At 46.5% G+C, this 26,146-nt stretch overlaps 1 protein-coding gene across 3 annotated transcripts in view; it reads left to right on the top strand.

Annotated features, from left to right (window-relative positions):
* ATP2C1 (ATPase secretory pathway Ca2+ transporting 1) overlaps window positions 1-26,146 on the top strand; it is a 472,867-nt gene that overhangs the window by 211,400 nt on the left and 235,321 nt on the right. For all 3 annotated transcript variants that reach the window (XM_069211924.1, XM_069211925.1, XM_069211926.1), the window contains one exon: window positions 7,914-7,989. In XM_069211924.1, coding sequence (XP_069068025.1) covers window positions 7,914-7,989 — 76 coding nt within the window. The remainder of the gene's footprint in view (window positions 1-7,913; window positions 7,990-26,146) is intronic.

Genomic DNA, 26,146 nt, shown 5'->3' with positions numbered 1-26,146 from the left:
GCAGAACAGTTCAGAGGAGTTTTGAGCATGGCCCAATGTTGAACCACTTAGAGCTTGTGTCGAAGTTGCATGGACAGGCCTAAATAGAGGCTGTTACCATAGTCCAGTCTCTAAATGTTACGAGCACAAGTGCTACAGTTTTCCTTGCAGCCAAATGAAGAAAGTCAAAAAAAATATTTAAATGCTTTAATCATAAGGAAGCAAGTACCTGCAATAGGCAGGACTTGCGGCTGAGATGAAAAGACATTATCAAATTTTGCTCCTAAAATTTCTGGCAGCCTTTACCGGAGGTGGAGGAGAAAAAGCAAAGTCAGGCTGATCCTTTGAAATTTGGGTAATGGGCGTCACTTATGCACTACCTTTTGTCAAAGGCACAGTCTGCCACAGCAGTAGTGCCTCTAATTTTAATTGAATCACAACACAGGCTAACATAACTGTGGATCACACCTTACTGTCAGCCTCTGCTGAAATACGCCTCATAAAGGATCAGAGGTCCAAGCCTCCTTCTGTATCAAGAGTCCATGGTCCACAGTGCCAGCTTTACCAGTCCCATCATCTCCTTGACAATGCGATCATGTCCCACTCACCAGTAACCTGGGATCAAAGATGCCTTTGATGTGCACAGAAGATGCAGCACCGCTTCCTTCAGTTTGTGCTCCCACCCCGGCCCTCAGGAATGTCAGCAATACACATCGCTTCTCTGGGGGTTGTAGGCTGTACTACCGCACACACACATCCCTGCACACGCACACATCCCTGCACACACACACGCACACATCCCTGCACACACACACGCACACATCCCTGCACACACACACGCACACATCCCTGCACACACACACGCACACATCCCTGCGCACACACACACACCCCTGCACAAACACACACATCCCTGCACACACATATGTATATATATGTTCAATGGCATGTGTAGCTGCAGATACACATGCTTTGCACATCCCGCCATCTAGTGTTGGGCTCGGAGTGTTACAAGTTGTTTTTCTTCGAAGAAGTCTTTTCGAGTCACAAGATCGAGGGACTCCTCCCATTTCGGCTCCATTGCGCATGGGCGTCGACTCCATCTTAGATTGTTTTCTTTCCGCCATCGGGTTCGGACGTGTTCCTTTTCGCTCCGCGCTTCGGTTCGGAAAGTTAATGAAAAACTCGGAAAATTCGACGGTATTGTTTGCGTTCGGTATCGGGTTAGCTACAACAGATCGACACCGAATTCGGAAGAGCTCTGGCGACCCTTCGGGGTTTTCGATTTCCCGGCGGGGCCTGGTCGGCCCGACCGCGTGCGTCTTCAAGGCTAATGGAACGGACCCCATTCCGCTTCTGCCCCGAATGCCACAACAAGTATCCTTACACAGATCAGCATCTGGTCTGTAATTTGTGTTTGTCGCCAGAACACAAAGAGGATACCTGTGAGGCCTGTCGAGCATTTCGGTCCAGAAAGACTTTAAGGGACCGAAGAGCAAGAAGATTACAGATGGCGTCGGTGCCGACAGGACAAAAACATACGGAGGAAGAAGAGGAAGCCTTCTCCATCGAGGATTCGGACTCGGAAGAGGTCGATCCTGAACAGACGCCGAAAACCGTGAGTCAGACATCGATACACAAGACTCACGTAAAAACCAGTAAACCCCAGTGGACGCCACCGCCAGCAGGCCATGGCTTAACCCGAAAAATAGGTGACCGGGCATCGGCACCGAAAAAGGGCATGCATGTGTCAAAGTCATCCGACTCCGGTCGAGATACCGGCACAGAGCACATTCGACCCCGAGACACCGGGTCAGAGCAGACTCGACCCAGAGACACCGGGTCAGAGCAATCTCGGCACCGAGAGAGCGGCACCAAACCAAGTCGGCACCGAGAAATCTGTACGCCGAAAAGCAAAAAAGTGTCGTCTGAACCGAAAAAGGCAGCCGAAAAGGTTTCAATACCTAAACATCCGGCCTCGGAACCGAAATCAAGTTCCTACACAGAGGAACAAGGCCTGTCCTCACAGATGCAAACACGTAGATTTGGACAGGAACTGGAGACAATGGAGCCAGACTACACCCAAAGAAGGCTCCACATCCAAAAAGAAACAGGGAAGATCAGCACTCTCCCTCCGATTCGAATGAAACGCAAACTTGCCTTCCAAGAAAAAGACAAGCAGCCACAGGCAAAGGTGGCTAAACAAGTAACCCCGCCACCGTCTCCACAACGCTCTCCGCAACCATCACCGGTAGCCACTCCACCAATGATGCAATCCCCAACTCATACAGGGATGAGTCAGGATGATCCAGACGCGTGGGATCTTTATGATGCGCCAGTGTCAGATAACAGTCCTGACTGTTATCCAGCTAGACCGTCACCACCAGAAGATAGTACAGCCTACGCACAGGTGGTGTCAAGGGCAGCGGCGTTTCATAATGTCAGCCTGCATGCAGAGCCAATTGAAGACGACTTTCTATTTAATATACTGTCGTCCACACACAGCCAGTACCAGAGTCTCCCCACGCTACCTGGAATGCTAAAACACTCCAAACAAGTGTTTGAGGAGCCTGTAAAAGGAAGGGCCATTACTCCAAGAGTGGAGAAAAAATATAAACCGCCACCGTGTACATCACACAACAGTTAACACCGGACTCAGTGGTAGTAGGGGCAGCTCGCAAGAGGGCAAACTCACACACTTCAGGAGATGCACCACCTCCAGACAAAGAGAGTCGTAAGTTCGATGCGGCAGGGAAAAGGGTGGCGGCACAGGCAGCAAACCAGTGGCGTATTGCCAACTCACAGGCTTTGTTGGCCAGATACGATAGGGCTCATTGGGACGAAATGCAACACTTTATAGAACATTTGCCCAAAGAGTTCCAAAAGAGAGCACAGCAGGTGGTGGAAGAAGGACAGAGTATCTCAAACAATCAGATACGGTCAGCAATGGATGCAGCAGACACAGCTGCTAGAACTGTAAACACAGCAGTGACAATAAGGAGACATGCATGGCTGCGTACATCAGGATTCAAGCCGGAAATACAACAAGCCGCGCTGAATATGCCATTTAACGGACAGCAGTTTGGGCCAGAGGTGGACACTGCCATCGAAAAACTTAAAAAGGATACTGATACGGCCAAAGCCATGGGCGCACTCTACTCCCCACAGTGCAGAGGCACATTTCGTAAAGCACAGTTTCGAGGACAAAGCACAGAACCCACAACCTCACAAACAAGGCCCACTTATCAGAGCCAATATCAGCGAGGAAGTTTTCGGGGACAATATAGAGGGGGACAATTCCAAAAAAGTAGAGGGAAGTTTCAAAGTCCCAAAACTCCACAAAACAAGCAGTGACTTAGACGTCACAAATCCCCAACACATAACACCTGTGGGGGGAGGCTAACCAAGTTCTACAAACAATGGGAGGAAATAACAACAGATACTTGGGTCCTAGCAATTATCCAGCATGGTTATTGCATAGAATTTCTCAAATTCCCTCCAAATGTCCCACCGAAAACACACAATATGTCAAAACAACACATGGATCTTCTACAGCTGGAGGTCCAAGCCTTGTTACAAAAAGAAGCAATAGAATTAGTACCAATTCATCAGAAAGGAACAGGAGTTTACTCTCTGTACTTTCTCATACCCAAAAAGGACAAAACTCTAAGACCTATATTAGATCTCAGAACATTAAATACCTACATCAAATCAGATCACTTTCACATGGTGACATTACAGGATGTAATCCCATTGCTCAAACAACAAGACTACATGACAACACTAGACCTAAAGGATGCATACTTCCATATACCAATACATCCTTCACACAGAAAGTACCTAAGGTTTGTATTCCAAGGGGTACATTACCAATTCAAAGTGTTGCCATTCGGGATAACAACTGCGCCAAGAGTTTTTACAAAATGCCTGGCAGTAGTAGCTGCGCATATCAGAAGACAGCAAATACACGTATTCCCGTACCTAGACGATTGGTTAATCAAAACCAACACGCAATAACGGTGTTCACAACACACAAAGTATGTAATCTAAACCCTCCCCAAACTAGGTTTCTCACTCAACTACACAAAGTCACACCTTCAGCCGTGTCAAACACAGCAATACTTAGGGGCGACAATCAACACAACAAAAGGGGTTGCTACTCCAAGTCCACAAAGGGTACAAGCATTTCACAATGTAATACAGGCCATGTATCCAAAACAAAAAATACAAGTCAAAATGGTGATGAAACTACTAGACATGATGTCCTCATGCATAGCCATTGTCCCAAACGCCAGATTGCACATGCGGCCCTTACAACAGTGCCTAGCATCACAATGGTCACAGGCACAGGGTCAACTTCTAGATCTAGTGTTGATAGACCGCCAAACATACACCTCGCTTCTATGGTGGAACAATATAAATTTAAACCAAGGGCGGCCTTTCCAAGACCCAGTGCCTCAATACGTAATAACTACAGATGCCTCCATGATAGGGTGGGGAGCACACCTCAATCAACACAGCATCCAGGGACAATGGGACACTCAGCAAAGACAGTTTCACATAAATCACTTAGAACTACTGGCAGTATTTCTAGCGTTGAAAGCATTTCAACCCATAATAAGCAACAAACACATCCTTGTCAAAACAGACAACATGACAACGATGTATTATCTGAACAAACAGGGAGGAACACACTCAACACAGTTGTGTCTCCTGGCACAGAGAATATGGCATTGGGCGATTCACAACCACATTCGCCTAATAGCACAGTTTATTCCAGAGATTCAGAATCAGTTAGCAGACAATCTCTCTCTGGATCACCAACAGATCCACGAATGGGAGATTCACCCCCAAATACTAAACACTTACTTCCAAAGATGGGGAACACCACAAATAGACCCATTTGCAACAAAAGAAAAAGCAAAATACCAAAACTTCGCATCCAGATACCCACAGGATCAGTCTTAGGGCAATGCGTTATGGATGAGTTGGTCAGGGATATTTGCATACGCTTTTCCCCTCTCCCACTCCTTCCATATCTGGTAAACAAATTGAGTCAAAACAAACTCAAACTCATACTAAAAGTACCAACTTGGGCAAGACAACCTTGGTACACAACACTACTAGACCTCTCAGTAGTGCCTCATGTCAAACTACCAAACAAACCAGATCTGTTAACTCAACACAAACAACAGATCAGACACCCAAATCCAGCATCGCTGAATCTAGCAATTTGGCTCCTGAAATCTTAGAATTCGGACACTTAGACCTTACACAGGAATGTATGGAGGTCATAAAACAACCTAGGAAACCAACCACTAGACATTGCTATGCAAATAAGTGGAAAAGATTTGTTTATTATTGCCATAATAATCAAATCCAGCCATTAGACGCATCTGCTAAAGACATTGTAAGCTACTTACTACATTTGCAAAAGTCAAAGCTAGCTTTTTCATCCATTAAAATACATCTTAACGCAATTTCAGCTTATCTGCAAATTACGCACTCAACTTCATTATTTAGGATTCCAGTTATAAAAGCGTTTATGGAAGGCCTAAAGAGAATTATACCACCAAGAACACCACCAGTTCCTACGTGGAACCTCAACATTGTCTTAACTCGACTCATGGGTCCACCTTTCGAACCTATGCACTCATGTGAAATGCAATACTTAACATGGAAAGTTGCATTTCTAATTGCTATCACATCTCTAAGAAGAGTAAGTGAGATACAAGCATTTACCATACAAGAACCATTTATTCAGATACACAAGCATAAAGTAGTCTTACGAACAAATCCTTAATTCTTACCAAAAGTCATATCACCGTTCCACTTGAATCAAACAGTAGAACTACCAGTGTTCTTCCCAGAGCCAGATTCGGTAGCTGAAAGAGCACTACATACATTAGACATCAAAAGAGCGTTAATGTACTACATTGACAGAACAAAACAAATTCGGAAAACAAAACAATTATTTATTGCTTTCCAAAAACCTCATACAGGAAATCCAATTTCAAAACAAGGCATTGCTAGATGGATAGTTAAGTGCATTCAAACTTGTTATCTCAAAGCAAAAAGAGAACTGCCTATTACACCAAAGGCACACTCAACTAGAAAGAAAGGTGCTACCATGGCCTTTCTAGGAAATATTCCAATGACTGAAATATGTAAGGCAGCCACATGGTCTACGCCTCATACGTTTACCAAACACTACTGCATGGATGTGTTAACGGCACAACAAGCCACAGTAGGCCAAGCAGTACTACGAACATTGTTTCAAACAACTTCAACTCCTACAGGCTGAACCACCGCTTTTGGGGAGATAACTGCTTACTAGTCTATGCAAAGCATGTGTATCTGCAGCTACACATGCCATCAAACGGAAAATGTCACTTACCCAGTGTACATCTGTTCGTGGCATGAGTCGCTGCAGATTCACATGCGCCCACCCGCCTCCCCGGGAGCCTGTAGCCGTTTCGAAGTTGATCTTAAACATTTGTAAATTTGTAATTATATTACTTTAAACTACATTATGTACATACATATTCACTCCACTGCATGGGCACTATTACTATAATACACGACTTCTACCTCACCCTCTGCGGGGAAGACAATCTAAGATGGAGTCGACGCCCATGCGCAATGGAGCCGAAATGGGAGGAGTCCCTCGGTCTCGTGACTCGAAAAGACTTCTTCGAAGAAAAACAACTTGTAACACTCCGAGCCCAACACTAGATGGCGGGATGTGCAAAGCATGTGAATCTGCAGCGACTCATGCCACGAACAGATGTACACTGGGTAAGTGACATTTTCCATATATATCCCTGCGCACGCACACACACATACACATCCCTGCACACACACACACACACACATATATATATATATATCCGTGCGCACGCACACACACACATATATATCAACGCGCACACACACACACACACACACACACACACACACACATCCCTACACACACACACACATCCCTACACACACACACATCCCTACACACACACACACACACACACATCCCTACACACACACACACACACACACACATATATATATATATATATATATATATATATATATATATATATATATATATATATATATCCCTGTGCGCGAAATCCATGCTGGCCAAGGGTTAGCAAAGTACAGAGCCATGAAACTTTACAAGTGGGCCAGGTACCCTGTGATAGAAAGGCCTGTTCATGCTACTAATCACTATGAAGCGCAAACTGGTATGCTGCCGCTACTGTGCTCATGCCATTTAACTCATGGGATGAACAGTAGCCCTCTACCATCATGAGAGTAATGCTTGGTGCACCCCTCGGGGTTTAACAAGACTTCATTAACATGGGAAAGGTCTAGGTCATTGCACACATTCCTGATCTGTGTTTGCTCATGACCAGAAATTGTACCAGTGATTCCAGATATCCATGCAGCTGGGGCACTCATGGCAGAGGTGCACGTCTGTCACTACACAGAGGACTTTTTCGTCCCAACGGCTAACAATCCTTAGCTTCCAGGTAGCTCAGTCACATGTAAGAGTTACTCAGGCAGTCTTGGCTTCTTCGTTGAGAGTACTTTGGATGCTAGGGTTGTTTTGCTCATACTTAAAAATGTAAAAGTAATTCTACAACTCCCAAAATCTAAGTGGTACTTGTTAAAAGAGAAGGGTTGTTTGTAAGTGTTACAGTGGGGGCACCTGTTAGCTACAGATAACTGTACAGTACGAGGTTCAGTCTCAATTTTCCCCTCAACTAGTTCAACAGATTATGAAACAGATTTTGAAGCAGTCAATTTCTGGTTATTTTCTTTAGCCATACATTAAAATGTTTTGGTAGATAATCTTATGTACATTGAGTAGGAGTTGTCCTTGTTTAATATAACAGTCATCAACCTTTTCTCATTTTATGTGTCTTATTCAGGCTCCAAAGACCCCACTGCAGAAGAGTATGGATATTCTAGGAAAGCAACTCTCTTTGTACTCCTTTGGTATCATAGGTAAGGCAACACATGTACAGTTTTAAACTTTCTTCATTCATATTTATGTATCCTCAAATTGGTATTCCCTGTGCAAGTGCTTGGACAGATTCTGAGGAGAGTGCAAGACACCATTTGGTTTGTTAGGATACTTCCATGAAGTCACACTTTGTAAGGAAATGCCTCCTTGGCATGGTTGCCCCCTGACTTTTTGCCTTTGCTGATGCTATGTTTACAATTGAAAGTGTGCTGAGGCCTGCTAACCAGGCCCCAGCACCAGTGTTCTTTCCCTAACCTGTACTTTTGTATCCACAATTGGCAGACCCTGGCATCCAGATAAGTCCCTTGTAACTGGTACTTCTAGTACCAAGGGCCCTGATGCCAAGGAAGGTCTCTAAGGGCTGCAGCATGTCTTATGCCACCCTGGAGACCTCTCACTCAGCACAGACACACTGCTTACCAGCTTGTGTGTGCTAGTGAGGACAAAACGAGTAAGTCGACATGGCACTCCCCTCAGGGTGCCATGCCAGCCTCTCACTGCCTATGCAGTATAGGTAAGACACCCCTCTAGCAGGCCTTACAGCCCTAAGGCAGGGTGCACTATACCATAGGTGAGGGTACCAGTGCATGAGCATGGTACCCCTACAGTGTCTAAACAAAACCTTAGACATTGTAAGTGCAGGGTAGCCATAAGAGTATATGGTCTGGGAGTCTGTCAAACACGAACTCCACAGCACCATAATGGCTACACTGAAAACTGGGAAGTTTGGTATCAAACTTCTCAGCACAATAAATGCACACTGATGCCAGTGTACATTTTATTGTAAAATACACCACAGAGGGCACCTTAGAGGTGCCCCCTGAAACTTAACCGACTATCTGTGTAGGCTGACTAGTTTTAGCAGCCTGCCACAAACCGAGACATGTTGCTGGCCCCATGGGGAGAGTGCCTTTGTCACTCTGAGGCCAGTAACAAAGCCTGCACTGGGTGGAGATGCTAACACCTCCCCCAGGCAGGAATTGTCACACCTGGCGGTGAGCCTCAAAGGCTCACCTCCTTTGTGCCAACCCAGCAGGACACTCCAGCTAGTGGAGTTGCCCGCCCCCTCCGGCCAGGCCCCACTTTTGGCGGCAAGGCCGGAGAAAATAATGAGAAAAACAAGGAGGAGTCACTGGCCAGTCAGGACAGCCCCTAAGGTGTCCTGAGCTGAAGTGACTCTAACTTTTAGAAATCCTCCATCTTGCAGATGGAGGATTCCCCCAATAGGGTTAGGATTGTGACCCCCTCCCCTTGGGAGGAGGCACAAAGAGGGTGTACCCACCCTCAGGGCTAGTAGCCATTGGCTACTAACCCCCCAGACCTAAACACGCCCTTAAATTTAGTATTTAAGGGCTACCCTGAACCCTAGAAAATTAGATTCCTGCAACTACAAGAAGAAGGACTGCCCAGCTGAAAACCCCTGCAGCGGAAGACCAGAAGACGACAACTGCCTTGGCTCCAGAAACTCACCGGCCTGTCTCCTGCCTTCCAAAGATCCTGCTCCAGCGACGCCTTCCGAAGGGACCAGCGACCTCGACATCCTCTGAGGACTGCCCCTGCTTCGAAAAGACAAGAAACTCCCGAGGACAGCGGACCTGCTCCAAGAAAAGCTGCAACTTTGTTTCCAGCCGCTTTAAAGAACCCTGCAAGCTCCCCGCAAGAAGCGTGAGACTTGCAACACTGCACCCGGCGACCCCGACTCGGCTGGTGGAGATCCGACACCTCAGGAGGGACCCCAGGACTACTCTGATACTGTGAGTACCAAAACCTGTCCCCCCTGAGCCCCCACAGCGCCGCCTGCAGAGGGAATCCCGAGGCTTCCCCTGACCGCGACTCTCTGAAACCTAAGTCCCGACACCTGGGAGAGACCCTGCACCCGCAGCCCCCAGGACCTGAAGGACCGGACTTTCACTGGAGGAGTGACCCCCAGGAGTCCCTCTCCCTTGCCCAAGTGGAGGTTTCCCCGAGGAACCCCCCCCTTGCCTGCCTGCAGCGCTGAAGAGATCCCGAGATCTCTCATAGACTAACATTGCGAACCCGACGCTTGTTTCTACACTGCACCCGGCCGCCCCCGCGCTGCTGAGGGTGAAATTTCTGTGTGGACTTGTGTCCCCCCCGGTGCCCTACAAAACCCCCCTGGTCTGCCCTCCGAAGACGCGGGTACTTACCTGCAAGCAGACCGGAACCGGGGCACCCCCTTCTCTCCATTCTAGCCTATGTGTTTTGGGCACCACTTTGAACTCTGCACCTGACCGGCCCCGAGCTGCTGGTGTGGTGACTTTGGGGTTGCTCTGAACCCCCGACGATGGGCTACCTTGGACCAAGAACTAAGCCCTGTAAGTGTCTTACTTACCTGGTTAACCTAACAAATACTTACCTCCCCTAGGAACTGTGAAAATTGCACTAAGTGTCCACTTTTAAAACAGCTATTTGTGAATAACTTGAAAAGTATACATGCAATTTTGATGATTTGAAGTTCCTAAAGTACTTACCTGCAATACCTTTCGAATGAGATATTACATGTAGAATTTGAACCTGTGGTTCTTAAAATAAACTAAGAAAATATATTTTTCTATATAAAAACCTATTGGCTGGATTTGTCTCTGAGTGTGTGTACCTCATTTATTGTCTATGTGTATGTACAACAAATGCTTAACACTACTCCTTGGATAAGCCTACTGCTCGACCACACTACCACAAAATAGAGCATTAGTATTATCTATTTTTACCACTATTTTACCTCTAAGGGGAACCCTTGGACTCTGTGCATGCTATTCCTTACTTTGAAATAGCACATACAGAGCCAACTTCCTACATTGGTGGATCAGCGGTGGGGTACAAGACTTTGCATTTGCTGGACTACTCAGCCAATACCTGATCACACGACAAATTCCAAAATTGTCATTAGAAATTCATTTTTGCAATTGGAAATTTTTCTAAATTCTTAAAAGTCCTGCTAGGGCCTTGTGTGTTAAGTCCCTGTTTAGCATTGTCTTTTAGAGTTTAAAAGTTTGTTAAAAGTTTGAAATTAGATTCTAGAAACAGTTTTAGATTCTTTAAAAAGTCTTCCAACTCTTAGCAAAATAATGTCTGATACAGAGATGAATGTGGTGGAACTCGACACCACACCTTACCTCCATCTTAAAATGAGGGAGCTAAGGTCTCTCTGTAATATCAAAAAAATAACCATTGGCTCCAGACCTACCAAAATTCAGCTCCAGGAGCTGTTGGCAGAGTTTGAAAAAGCCAACCCCTCTGATGATGACCTCACAGAGGAAGAAATTAGTGACTTGGAGGCCAATGTCCCTCCTCCAGTCCTAAATAGGGAGAACAGGACCCCTCAAGTCCTGTCTCCAACTGTGTTAGTCAGAAATAGTGAGTCCCTCACAGGAGGGTCCCACATTTCTGAAATCACTGAGGATGCTCTCAGTGAAGATGACCTCCTGTTAGCCAGGATGGCCAAAAGATTGGCTTTAGAGAGACAGCTCCTAGCCATAGAAAGGGAAAGACAAGAGATGGGCCTAGGACCCATCAATGGTGGCAGCAATATAAATAGGGTCAGAGATTCTCCTGACATGTTAAAAATCCCCAAAGGGATTGTGACAAAATTTGAAGATGGTGATGACATCACCAAGTGGTTCACAGCTTTTGAGAGGGCTTGTGTAACCAGAAAAGTGAACAGATCTCACTGGGGTGCTCTCCTTTGGGAAATGTTCACTGGAAAGTGTAGGGATAGACTCCTCACACTCTCTGGAAAAGATGCAGAATCTTATGACCTCATGAAGGGTACCCTGATTGAGGGCTTTGGATTCTCCACTGAGGAGTACAGGATTAGGTTCAGGGGGGCCCAAAAATCCTCGAGCCAGACCTGGGTTGACTTTGTTGACTACTCAGTGAAAACACTAGATGGTTGGATTCAAGGCAGTGGTGTAAGTAATTATGATGGGCTGTACAATTTATTTGTGAAAGAACACCTGTTAAGTAATTGTTTCAATGATAAACTGCATCAGCATCTGGTAGACCTAGGACCAATTTCTCCCCAAGAATTGGGAAAGAAGGCGGACCATTGGGTCAAGACAAGGGTGTCCAAGACTTCAACAGGGGGTGACCAAAAGAAAGGGGTCACAAAGACTCCCCAGGGGAAGGGTGATGAGACAACCAAAACTAAAAATAGTAAAGAGTCTTCTACAGGCCCCCAAAAACCTGCACAGGAGGGTGGGCCCAGAGCCTCTTCACAAAACAATGGGTACAAGGGTAAAAACTTTGATCCCAAAAAGGCCTGGTGTCATAGCTGTAAACAGCATGGACACCAAACTGGAGACAAGGCCTGTCCCAAGAAAGGTTCCACTCCAAACTCCCATCCAGGTAACACTGGTATGGCTAGTCTCCAAGTGGGATCAACAGTGTGCCCAGAGCAAATCAGGGTCCACACTGAGGCTATTCTAGTTTCTGAGGGTGGGGTGGATTTAGCCACACTAGCTGTCTGGCCGCCTAACATGCAAAAATACAGACAGCAACTCTTAATTAATGGGACTAGAATAGAGGGCCTGAGGGATACAGGTGCCAGTGTCACCATGGTGACAGAGAAACTGGTTTCCCCTGGCCAATACCTGACTGGAAAAACTTACACAGTCACCAACGCTGACAATCAGAGAAAAGTACATCCCATGGCAATGGTTACTTTAGAATGGGGAGGGGTCAATGGCCTGAAACAGGTGGTGGTCTCCTCAAATATCCCAGTGGACTGTCTGCTTGGAAATGACCTGGAGTCCTCAGCATGGGCTGAGGTAGAACTAAAAACCCATGCAGCAATGCTGGGTATCCCTGAACTGGTGTGTGTGAAAACAAGAGCACAATGCAAGGCACAGGGTGAACAAGTAGAGCTGGAGTCTGGAAGAATGGCCCAGCCTACCAAGAGAACAGGAAAGTCAGTTGGGAAACCAACTACAAAACAGCAAAAGAAAGGGAACCTCTCTTCCCAGGAAGAAGTTCTGCCCTCTGAGGGAACTGAGCCTTTGGAGCTTGAACCTTATCAGGTTGAGCTCTTAGGCCCAGGGGGACCCTCAAGGGAGGAGCTGTGTAAGGGACAAGAAACCTGTCCCTCTCTTGAAGGCCTTAGGCAGCAAGCTGCGGAAGAGTCCAAAGGCAAGAAAAATGGAACGCATAGGGTCTATTGGGAAGATGGACTCCTGTACACTGAGGCCAGAGACCCCAAACCTGGTGCCACTAGGAGAGTGGTAGTGCCTCAGCTGTTCAGAGAGTTCATCCTAACATTGGCCCATGACATTCCCCTTGCTGGACATTTGGGACAAACCAAGACGTGGGAGAGGTTAGTCAACCACTTCTACTGGCCCAATATGTCCAACATGGTTAAGGAGTTTTGCCTCTCCTGCCCCACCTGTCAAGCCAGTGGTAAGACAGGTGGGCATCCAAAGGCCCCCCTCATTCCACTTCCAGTGGTGGGGGTTCCCTTTGAAAGAGTGGGTGTGGACATAGTTGGTCCACTAGAACCTCCCACAGCCTCAGGAAATATGTATATCCTGGTAGTAGTGGATCATGCTACCAGGTATCCTGAAGCTATTCCCCTTAGGTCGACTACTGCCCCTGCAGTAGCCAAGGCCCTCATTGGTATCTTTACCAGAGTGGGTTTCCCTAAGGAGGTGGTGTCTGACAGAGGTACCAACTTCATGTCAGCATACCTAAAGCACATGTGGAATGAGTGTGGAGTGACTTATAAATTCACTACACCATACCATCCACAAACTAATGGCTTGGTTGAGAGATTCAACAAGACATTAAAAGGCATGATCATGGGGCTCCCAGAAAAACTCAAAAGGAGATGGGATGTCCTCTTGCCATGCCTGCTTTTCGCTTACAGAGAGGTACCACAGAAGGGAGTAGGATTCTCACCCTTTGAACTTCTGTTTGGTCATCCTGTAAGGGGACCACTTGCCCTTGTTAAAGAAGGCTGGGAGAGACCTCTCCATGAGCCTAAACAGGACATAGTGGACTATGTACTTGGCCTTCGCTCTAGAATGGCAGAGTACATGGAAAAGGCAACCAAAAACCTTGAGGCCAGCCAACAGCTCCAGAAGTTTTGGTATGACCAAAAGGCTGCACTGGTTGAGTTCCAACCAGGGCAGAAAGTCTGGGTTCTGGAGCCTGTGGCTCCCAGGGCACTCCAGGACAAATGGAGTGGCCCTTACCCAGTACTAGAGAGGAAGAGTCAGGTCACCTACTTGGTGGACCTGGGCACAAGCAGGAGCCCCAAGAGGGTGATCCATGTAAACCGCCTTAAGCTCTTCCACGACAGGGCTGATGTCAATCTGTTGATGGTAACAGATGAGGATCAGGAGGCAGAGAGTGAACCTCTCCCTGATCTTCTGTCATCAGACCCAAAAGATGGTACAGTAGATGGAGTGATCTACTCAGACACCCTCTCTGGCCAACAGCAAGCTGATTGTAGGAGAGTCCTACAACAGTTTCCTGAACTCTTCTCCTTAACCCCTGGTCAGACACACCTGTGTACCCATGATGTGGACACAGGAGACAGCATGCCTGTCAAGAACAAAATCTTTAGACAATCTGACCATGTTAAGGAAAGCATCAAGGTGGAAGTCCACAAGATGCTGGAATTGGGAGTAATTGAGCGCTCTGACAGCCCCTGGGCTAGCCCAGTGGTCTTAGTCCCCAAACCTCACACCAAAGATGGAAAGAAAGAGATGAGGTTTTGTGTGGACTACAGAGGGCTCAATTCTGTCACCAAGACAGATGCTCATCCAATTCCAAGAGCTGATGAGCTCATAGACAAATTAGGTGCTGCCAAATTCTTAAGTACCTTTGACTTGACAGCAGGGTACTGGCAAATAAAAATGGCACCTGGAGCAAAAGAGAAAACAGCATTCTCCACACCTGATGGGCATTATCAGTTTACTGTTATGCCCTTTGGTTTAAAGAATGCCCCTGCCACCTTCCAAAGGTTGGTGAATCAAGTCCTTGCTGGCTTGGAGTCCTTTAGCACAGCTTATCTTGATGATATTGCTGTCTTTAGCTCCACCTGGCAGGATCACCTGGTCCACCTGAAGAAGGTTTTGAAGGCTCTGCAATCTGCAGGCCTCTCTATCAAGGCATCCAAATGCCAGATAGGGCAGGGAACTGTGGTTTACTTGGGCCACCTTGTAGGTGGAGGCCAAGTTCAGCCACTCCAACCCAAGATCCAGACTATTCTGGACTGGGTAGCTCCAAAAACCCAGACTCAAGTCAGGGCATTCCTTGGCTTGACTGGGTATTACAGGAGGTTTGTGAAGGGATATGGATCCATTGTGACAGCCCTCACTGAACTCACCTCCAAGAAAATGCCCAAGAAAGTGAACTGGACTGTGGAATGCCAACAGGCCTTTGACACCCTGAAACAAGCAATGTGCTCAGCACCAGTTCTAAAAGCTCCAGATTATTCTAAGCAGTTCATTGTGCAGACTGATGCCTCTGAACATGGGATAGGGGCAGTTTTGTCCCAAACAAATGATGATGGCCTTGACCAGCCTGTTGCTTTCATTAGCAGGAGGTTACTCCCCAGGGAGCAGCGTTGGAGTGCCATTGAGAGGGAGGCCTTTGCTGTGGTTTGGTCCCTGAAGAAGCTGAGACCATACCTCTTTGGGACTCACTTCCTAGTTCAAACTGACCACAGACCTCTCAAATGGCTGATGCAAATGAAAGGTGAAAATCCTAAACTGTTGAGGTGGTCCATCTCCCTACAGGGAATGGACTTTATAGTGGAACACAGACCTGGGACTGCCCATGCCAATGCAGATGGCCTTTCCAGGTTCTTCCACTTAGAAAATGAAGACTCTCTTGGGAAAGGTTAGTCTCATCCTCTTTCGTTTGGGGGGGGGTTGTGTAAGGAAATGCCTCCTTGGCATGGTTGCCCCCTGACTTTTTGCCTTTGCTGATGCTATGTTTACAATTGAAAGTGTGCTGAGGCCTGCTAACCAGGCCCCAGCACCAGTGTTCTTTCCCTAACCTGTACTTTTGTATCCACAATTGGCAGACCCTGGCATCCAGATAAGTCCCTTGTAACTGGTACTTCTAGTACCAAGGGCCCTGATGCCAAGGAAGGTCTCTAAGGGCTGCAGCATGTCTTATGCCACCCTGGAGACCTCTCACTCAGCACAGACACACTGCTTACCAGCTTGTGTGTGCTAGTGAGGACAAAACGAGTAAGTCGACATGGCACTCCCCTCAGGGTGCCATGCCAGCCTCTCACTGCCTATGCAGTATAGGTAAGACACCCCTCTAGCAGGCCTTACAGCCCTAAGGCAGGGTGCACTATACCATAGGTGAGGGTACCAGTGCATGAGCATGGTACCCCTACAGTGTCTAAACAAAACCTTAGACATTGTAAGTGCAGGGTAGCCATAAGAGTATATGGTCTGGGAGTCTGTCAAACACGAACTCCACAGCACCATAATGGCTACACTGAAAACTGGGAAGTTTGGTATCAAACTTCTCAGCACAATAAATGCACACTGATGCCAGTGTACATTTTATTGTAAAATACACCACAGAGGGCACCTTAGAGGTGCCCCCTGAAACTTAACCGACTATCTGTGTAGGCTGACTAGTTTTAGCAGCCTGCCACAAACCGAGACATGTTGCTGGCCCCATGGGGAGAGTGCCTTTGTCACTCTGAGGCCAGTAACAAAGCCTGCACTGGGTGGAGATGCTAACACCTCCCCCAGGCAGGAATTGTCACACCTGGCGGTGAGCCTCAAAGGCTCACCTCCTTTGTGCCAACCCAGCAGGACACTCCAGCTAGTGGAGTTGCCCGCCCCCTCCGGCCAGGCCCCACTTTTGGCGGCAAGGCCGGAGAAAATAATGAGAAAAACAAGGAGGAGTCACTGGCCAGTCAGGACAGCCCCTAAGGTGTCCTGAGCTGAAGTGACTCTAACTTTTAGAAATCCTCCATCTTGCAGATGGAGGATTCCCCCAATAGGGTTAGGATTGTGACCCCCTCCCCTTGGGAGGAGGCACAAAGAGGGTGTACCCACCCTCAGGGCTAGTAGCCATTGGCTACTAACCCCCCAGACCTAAACACGCCCTTAAATTTAGTATTTAAGGGCTACCCTGAACCCTAGAAAATTAGATTCCTGCAACTACAAGAAGAAGGACTGCCCAGCTGAAAACCCCTGCAGCGGAAGACCAGAAGACGACAACTGCCTTGGCTCCAGAAACTCACCGGCCTGTCTCCTGCCTTCCAAAGATCCTGCTCCAGCGACGCCTTCCGAAGGGACCAGCGACCTCGACATCCTCTGAGGACTGCCCCTGCTTCGAAAAGACAAGAAACTCCCGAGGACAGCGGACCTGCTCCAAGAAAAGCTGCAACTTTGTTTCCAGCCGCTTTAAAGAACCCTGCAAGCTCCCCGCAAGAAGCGTGAGACTTGCAACACTGCACCCGGCGACCCCGACTCGGCTGGTGGAGATCCGACACCTCAGGAGGGACCCCAGGACTACTCTGATACTGTGAGTACCAAAACCTGTCCCCCCTGAGCCCCCACAGCGCCGCCTGCAGAGGGAATCCCGAGGCTTCCCCTGACCGCGACTCTCTGAAACCTAAGTCCCGACACCTGGGAGAGACCCTGCACCCGCAGCCCCCAGGACCTGAAGGACCGGACTTTCACTGGAGGAGTGACCCCCAGGAGTCCCTCTCCCTTGCCCAAGTGGAGGTTTCCCCGAGGAACCCCCCCCTTGCCTGCCTGCAGCGCTGAAGAGATCCCGAGATCTCTCATAGACTAACATTGCGAACCCGACGCTTGTTTCTACACTGCACCCGGCCGCCCCCGCGCTGCTGAGGGTGAAATTTCTGTGTGGACTTGTGTCCCCCCCGGTGCCCTACAAAACCCCCCTGGTCTGCCCTCCGAAGACGCGGGTACTTACCTGCAAGCAGACCGGAACCGGGGCACCCCCTTCTCTCCATTCTAGCCTATGTGTTTTGGGCACCACTTTGAACTCTGCACCTGACCGGCCCCGAGCTGCTGGTGTGGTGACTTTGGGGTTGCTCTGAACCCCCGACGGTGGGCTACCTTGGACCAAGAACTAAGCCCTGTAAGTGTCTTACTTACCTGGTTAACCTAACAAATACTTACCTCCCCTAGGAACTGTGAAAATTGCACTAAGTGTCCACTTTTAAAACAGCTATTTGTGAATAACTTGAAAAGTATACATGCAATTTTGATGATTTGAAGTTCCTAAAGTACTTACCTGCAATACCTTTCGAATGAGATATTACATGTAGAATTTGAACCTGTGGTTCTTAAAATAAACTAAGAAAATATATTTTTCTATATAAAAACCTATTGGCTGGATTTGTCTCTGAGTGTGTGTACCTCATTTATTGTCTATGTGTATGTACAACAAATGCTTAACACTACTCCTTGGATAAGCCTACTGCTCGACCACACTACCACAAAATAGAGCATTAGTATTATCTATTTTTACCACTATTTTACCTCTAAGGGGAACCCTTGGACTCTGTGCATGCTATTCCTTACTTTGAAATAGCACATACAGAGCCAACTTCCTACACACTTGAAATGTTCTAAAATGTGTATCTTGTATTTCAGATTTCGCTGTAAGCAGGATGTACTTGGGTTTAATATTGCCATTTTTACAAAATGTAAAGAAGGGATGCCATATAAACAAAATCTTAAAAGGGGGACCTGTTGTGAGCAAATGGCCATGTGACACTATAGTTATCTTACAGAATCGTTTCATTTGTAATTTTGTACTGTCTGACCTATTCTTTTTTACTTTGCAACCAAAGAAGTTTACTAGTTCTCAGACTCTTTGCTTATTTTCTTAGGTTTCATTGTTTTTATTGAATTTAATAATTGCAATCCATATTCCTTCCACTAAACAGTATCCTACTTTCCCCAGCGAAGTGTTTTTTTTTAAAGCTAGCATCTTTTCAGGCTGTGTTTGCCTACATCTGTTTTATTTCAAGCACACAATGTTGAGTCACATTTTAGATGGCTATTTCCTCTATAGGTGATACAAAACCAGGACTGGGTTTGGTAGGTAGGTGAGTGGGGTAAAGGGAGGGGCAAGAGACTGGCCAGAGGATAACATTCAGAGACTTGAAACACCAGTACTCCAAAGCTGTAGGATTTGCATAACTCCGCCTCTCCTTAAGCAGCTCTTGTGCATTAAATCCCACTCCACCTGCAGGACATAACTCTCTTATATACCATTTTGGGACTTAATTTGTTTAACTCTGAAAAGTTCTCCAGTTCTTCCAATTAGGTGATAGTAAGTAGTGCAATGTTAAACAATCTTTAACATGGTCAGGTGATATTATTAGCGTAGACACATCCTTTCATTAAAACCAAACTTCAGTCAATCAGAAGTAAGCTCATAGAACACCACTCCCTCCATAAGCCACCAGACCTTAGATTTCTACCATATGTTGTGTGTGAAGGGGGCTTCCTGGGCTCTGCTCAGTCTACCATCTGTCACTTATTTTGCACAAAAACCCTAAGGAAAAGAGATGGTAGACTGTTCTAGTACCTCAGAAATCAAAATCTAAAAATGTGCCATCTCCAGATGTAGTCACATGGTTCCTCAAGAACATCTAATAAGTCCCATACAATAGCATTCTTTGAAAGAATGCCCTTCCAAAGCTGCTTTTAAAGAGCTGTCTTCTGTGTCCAAAGAAAAACAACTAGAAAATCTTAGAGAAAAGTCCATATTCTGACTAAAGGAATTGCCTAAAAAATTACTTCTGAGCCACCAACACATAGGAAAAAGATATCTGTGCAATTGGAGAAACCAAAATTATCGACAATGACGTAATAGATGGGGTGCCTTCGTTGACTACTAAAACACAGTCGACAAAGATCACCCCCCAAAAAAAGTCCTTGAGACTGCCACCACTGACAGCTGTCTCATCGACAACCTCTCCAACGATTAAAACTACACATGATAATGATGGCAACCACATCGTCAATGACTACCTTGTCAGTGACTACACAGTCTGCTAAAATGTAGTAAACAACAAGCACTATTTAAGGTTCAAAAGGTACCAATAGTGACTAACTTTGATTTCAGTAGTGACCGCTTTGATGTCTGAACACCAAGCAAAGTTTCCAAACTATGAAAAGTTGTTTGCTGGAGCACTTGTGTAGTCTCAAGTATTCAGTTTTTGGCTTATACTTGTGTCAGCGTGTTCTGTAGGTCTGCCTCTGATCCTGGGTATCTATCAAATTAAAGTTAATCCATGTTACACTAGGGTTTCCCTAAAGAGGCCACAGTACCTGAATAGCAGTGCAGTGGGAAGAAACACAATCCCAGAGTAGGAACATGAAGTAACCATCAAAATCTACAGCATTTCAACTCCGATCCGGTTTGTTACAGGGGAATCTGATAATGCGGACCCTTTGATGTAGTGTTCGATCCCATACAGCTCAAGGTCAGATATTGGGACACTGATAGGGAAGAATATGGCAAAGCAAAAGTTGTCTTGAAGTATCAGCAGGGACAAAGACAAGAAAAAGCTACTGACTGGGGTCCTTACGAACCATTTGCGGAACATCAGTAAGATTGGTAATATGAAGATGTTTATGAAGGGGGCACTCAAGTGTCAGATCAGCCTATAATGCAAGTGCCAGTTAACATGGTTAAGGATCTCATACTTATGCCGGAAGACTGTGTCACCTATTTTCTGGAATCCGCAGCAGATGAGCTACTGAGATAGCCATCTAGCTGCAGATTCCTTAACTTAGATTATTCCCCAGGCACCAGGTAAACTTATCCAGTATTGGATCTTTCATAAATTCACATGCTTGAATCATCCCTGTCGTCGAAGTGGAAGTCCCACGGTACATGAAAAAAGCAGTGAGCAAAACATTTCCATAGGCTATAATGCTAGCAAAATCACACACATGTCCTATGCATGTCCTTTTGTAAAAAAAGAACCAAACTTGACTCATGACCAATCAGGCTCTAGCACCCACTAGAATATTCCCCAGGGAGGCTCATTCCCTCAGATTTTCTACTGCATGTTGTGTGAAGAGAGTCTCCCTGAGCTCTGCTCAGTTTTTTCCTCTCAAGACAATTATTTTTTCTTCAGAAAATGTCTGATTCTTCCAGAAAAGGCCTCTTCCGCCCTTGTAAGACCTGTGGCAAGAATAGGCTGCTTGTGGATGATTCACATAAGGACTGTTTATCCTGCTTGCATCCTGTACATCAGGTAAAAGACTGTAAGATCTGCTACACCTTCTCTGCGAAGACCCTTAGAGACAGAGAAGGAAGACTGTTAATCTGGTTACAGGCTAAATTTTGTACTTCTGGTGAGGAGAGTGATTCAGAAAGACCTCATAAAAGGTCCAGATTTGTGGACCTGGGGCAGGCTGAGAAATCCAGAAAACACCACAAGACGCACCATAAGGAGGGTGCCAAGAACATAAAAAGCTCAATTTCATCTGAGCCATCCTCTCCTCGTGGCAAAAAGGAGTCCCATAACCGTTCTCCTTCTTCAGAGCCTTCCACTTCTAGAAAAGCTTCTCTTAAATTCAAGTCGACGACGACACAACCGTCGACGACAGTGACGACGGTTTCCACAGTCACCGTCTCCACCATCTCGTTGATGAGACGGTCGTCGACTACAACTACGTCGAGGTCTGTTCTAAATGCTCCAATTCCTTCAGTCAGTCACAGATAAGTCGCATCCGTCGTTGGAGCTGTCGACGAGAGCTGCTCCAGAAAAGACCTCGTCGTTGAAGGGTACGTTGACGAGAACACTAATGGCAAGCGCACCGTCGTCGACACCATCATCAACGAGAGTATCGTCGTTGACACCATAGTCGATGAGAGTACCGTTAACGACACCACCGTCAAGACCACCGTCAACGATACCATTATTGGTGGAAAAATCGGAGTTGGTGTCATCGACAGGACCATTGTCGTCGACACCGTCGATGATGCCACTATTTCCTGTCAGTCAAGGCAGCGTGATCCCCATTTCCTCTGGATCTCCCGACCTTCGAGCCACAGTGAAAATTACCACAATGCCTAGGTCGACCGTTTACCCGGCAGATACATCACCAGGTGAGGTAAAGCCTTACTTCCTAGTCATCTGCTAGACTGGGAGGAGTCAGATGAAGGGCCATTTAGTGATGCACACAGCCCATCCCAGTTACTTGTCAAGTATCAGGAGGAGGAAGATGACGATGAGTACGAACAACAGTATCAATCTTATTATACTCATCAAAGCCGCTATTATGAACCTTTACATCAGCGAAGAGACGCTGTGCAAATGCCTGCCTCTTTAATTCAAGACTTGCAGTCTATGTTACAGGATTATAAGAGGAGGTTTCCAACTGCAGCTGTGTCTCAGCTGCCTCTTCCTTCGTCTCCTGCTACACCAAGGAGTATACCTCCACCTCCAGCAACTCCCAGGCTTACGCCTCAGACTAAAATAGCTGCCCCTCCCAGAGAGGACGTCTCCTCTTCAGAAGATGAAAGAGAAGGAGAGATTTCAACACCCCAACATCCTAACGATGAATGGGACAAATATTTTGCTCCTACTCCATCACCACCACCTCCTCGTCTATCCGATTCTTTACCGGAGGATATAGGAGGTTTTCATAATTTAATGGATAGAGCGGCCACCCGGTTTCATTTACCAACATCTGTCTCACAGTCGGAATGCTTCCTCCATGATTTTAAAGAACAGGCAAGAAATTCAGTGAGGGCAATTCCAATCATAGACTTTATTTGGATTGAAGGCATTAAAATTATGGCGAATCCAGCTACTGTTCCACCAGTTCCACAAAAGCTGGATAAAAAGTACAAGGCTACACAGGACTCTCCAGTGTGTTTGACAGGGCATCCAAAGCCAGATCCGGTCATTTCCCAAGCTGCCCAAAGACGTTCCAAGGATCCGTCGACGCCTATCTCTATGCCTCCAGATAAGGAAGTCAGGCACCTGGACAATGTGGGCAAGAGATTCTCGGCCATGTCAACTATAACTGTCCGTGCAGCCAACTCCCTAGCGATTTTGGGTCACTTTGATCGCCAGATGTGGTTCAACATGAACGCCTTCCTAGAGCTCATTCCTGAGAACAAACAACCTGAGGCACGTTAAATTCTGCAGGAGGGAGAACGTACTTCAGAAGAGATCATCGACTGCGCTCTAGATATAGCCTCCACAGGCTTTCGTCAGCTTGCAGGAGCAGCTGTACTGGGTCCAGTCCAGGATATTAGATATGCCCTATGATGGAGAAACTCTCTTCGGCAAGCATATAGATGATGCCTTACAGGCCATCAAGACTGACACGAATACTGCTTGTTCTTTGGGTACCCTGCAGTACAGGAAACAGTGCTTTCAGGGAGCAAGAGGTAGAAGTTTCTTTACGATTCGTGGACCCTGCCATAGGCAGTACCAACAGCCATAATATAGACCGGCCTATCAACAGACGTACAGGCAACCACCCACAGTCTCCTACATCAGACAAGGTGGGAGAAGGAAACCCAGCTCTCAAACCTGGGATCAACCTCGCAAGCAATGATCCTTGTCTGGCACCCGCTACGCTTCCATATTTCCCACAATTCCATCAAGTGGGAGCAAACAGCTCAAAATATCTTCAGAATTGGAAAAAAATAACATCGGACAAATGGGTGCTGGATATAGTGGCTCAAGGTCATACGCTGGAATTTGTACAAAAACCACCACACCCCCGCCGGGAAGATCGCAACCACTTCATCTTCACTTGCTTCAGCAAGAGGTTTTTCTAATTCTCTCCTATGGGGCGATAGAGGTCCCTGTGCATCAGAGGTGACTCTGATTCTATTCCCGGTTCATTCTAATAAGGAAAACGTTGGGGGAATGGAGACCAATCCTAGACCTCAGAAAATTAAACAAGTTTCTAAGGAAACAATCCTTTAGTATGATCACACTGTCAGACATCCTGCACCTTCTGAACACTGGAGATTACATGACATCATTGGATCTCCAGGATACCTATTCCCACATACCAATACATGTAAAGCAGCACAAATATCTCTGCTTCACTGTGGCCGGTGCCTATTATCAGTTCAAAGTCCTCCCATTCGGTTTAAAGTCAGCACTAAGAATCTTCACAAAATGCCTCACTCTGATAGCTGCTTTCCTTTGCAACAAGGGTTTTCAAGTCTTCCCGTATCTGGACCACTGGCTGATAAAGGCTCCTACATCACAGCTAGCGTCCAAGGCTACCAATGCCTGACTAGGACTTTTTCACAATCTAGGTCTAACAATAAACCTCCAAACATCTTTCATTCTTCCGAGTCTCAAACAACCTGAGGCACGTTAAATTCTGCAGGAGGGAGAACGTACTTCAGAAGAGATCATCGACTGCGCTCTAGATATAGCCTCCACAGGCTTTCGTCAGCTTGCAGGAGCAGCTGTACTGGGTCCAGTCCAGGATATTAGATATGCCCTATGATGGAGAAACTCTCTTCGGCAAGCATATAGATGATGCCTTACAGGCCATCAAGACTGACACGAATACTGCTTGTTCTTTGGGTACCCTGCAGTACAGGAAACAGTGCTTTCAGGGAGCAAGAGGTAGAAGTTTCTTTACGATTCGTGGACCCTGCCATAGGCAGTACCAACAGCCATAATATAGACCGGCCTATCAACAGACGTACAGGCAACCACCCACAGTCTCCTACATCAGACAAGGTGGGAGAAGGAAACCCAGCTCTCAAACCTGGGATCAACCTCGCAAGCAATGATCCTTGTCTGGCACCCGCTACGCTTCCATATTTCCCACAATTCCATCAAGTGGGAGCAAACAGCTCAAAATATCTTCAGAATTGGAAAAAAATAACATCGGACAAATGGGTGCTGGATATAGTGGCTCAAGGTCATACGCTGGAATTTGTACAAAAACCACCACACCCCCGCCGGGAAGATCGCAACCACTTCATCTTCACTTGCTTCAGCAAGAGGTTTTTCTAATTCTCTCCTATGGGGCGATAGAGGTCCCTGTGCATCAGAGGTGACTCTGATTCTATTCCCGGTTCATTCTAATAAGGAAAACGTTGGGGGAATGGAGACCAATCCTAGACCTCAGAAAATTAAACAAGTTTCTAAGGAAACAATCCTTTAGTATGATCACACTGTCAGACATCCTGCACCTTCTGAACACTGGAGATTACATGACATCATTGGATCTCCAGGATACCTATTCCCACATACCAATACATGTAAAGCAGCACAAATATCTCTGCTTCACTGTGGCCGGTGCCTATTATCAGTTCAAAGTCCTCCCATTCGGTTTAAAGTCAGCACTAAGAATCTTCACAAAATGCCTCACTCTGATAGCTGCTTTCCTTTGCAACAAGGGTTTTCAAGTCTTCCCGTATCTGGACCACTGGCTGATAAAGGCTCCTACATCACAGCTAGCGTCCAAGGCTACCAATGCCTGACTAGGACTTTTTCACAATCTAGGTCTAACAATAAACCTCCAAACATCTTTCATTCTTCCGAGTCTCAAGATAGTCTTCTTGGGTGCAGAACTCAACACCATCAAGAGCAAGGCTTATCTTTCACAGACACAGCAACGGAAACTGACCAGCATGGCTATCAAGGTCTCAAAAAAAAAAAAAAAAAAGGTCTGTTTCAGTATGAACGTTCAATTCACTCCTAGGCATAATTTCCTCATCAATCACCTTAGTCCACCTAGCAAGGTTGAAAATGAGACCATTACAGGAGGAATTACGCTACAATGGACCCAATCTCAAGGATCCTTCGAAAATTCTATCAATATTACACCAAGGATGGTGGAGACTCTGCAGTGGTGGTCCCAGACGTCTCATCTCTCTCAGAGATTGACCTTTCTATCTCCGATGACAGATTTCATTATAACAATGGATGCTTCATTGGAGGGCTGGGGAGGTCATCTGCAAAACATGTGCATCCAAGGGAAATGGTGGCGCGCGCAGAGGAGCCTGCACCTAAATCTGCTAGAGTTAAAGGCAATATTTCTTACGCTCAAAGCATTCCTTCCGCGGATTTCAGGATCTTCAGTGTTGGTCCGCCCAGACAACACAACAAGCATGTTCTACATCAACAAGCAGGGAGGAACAAAATCTCTTTCC

Source organism: Pleurodeles waltl, chromosome 10 (assembly GCF_031143425.1).
Source record: "Pleurodeles waltl isolate 20211129_DDA chromosome 10, aPleWal1.hap1.20221129, whole genome shotgun sequence".
Lineage (NCBI taxonomy): Eukaryota > Metazoa > Chordata > Amphibia > Caudata > Salamandridae > Pleurodeles > Pleurodeles waltl.
This window is presented reverse-complemented; position numbering and strand designations above follow the sequence as displayed.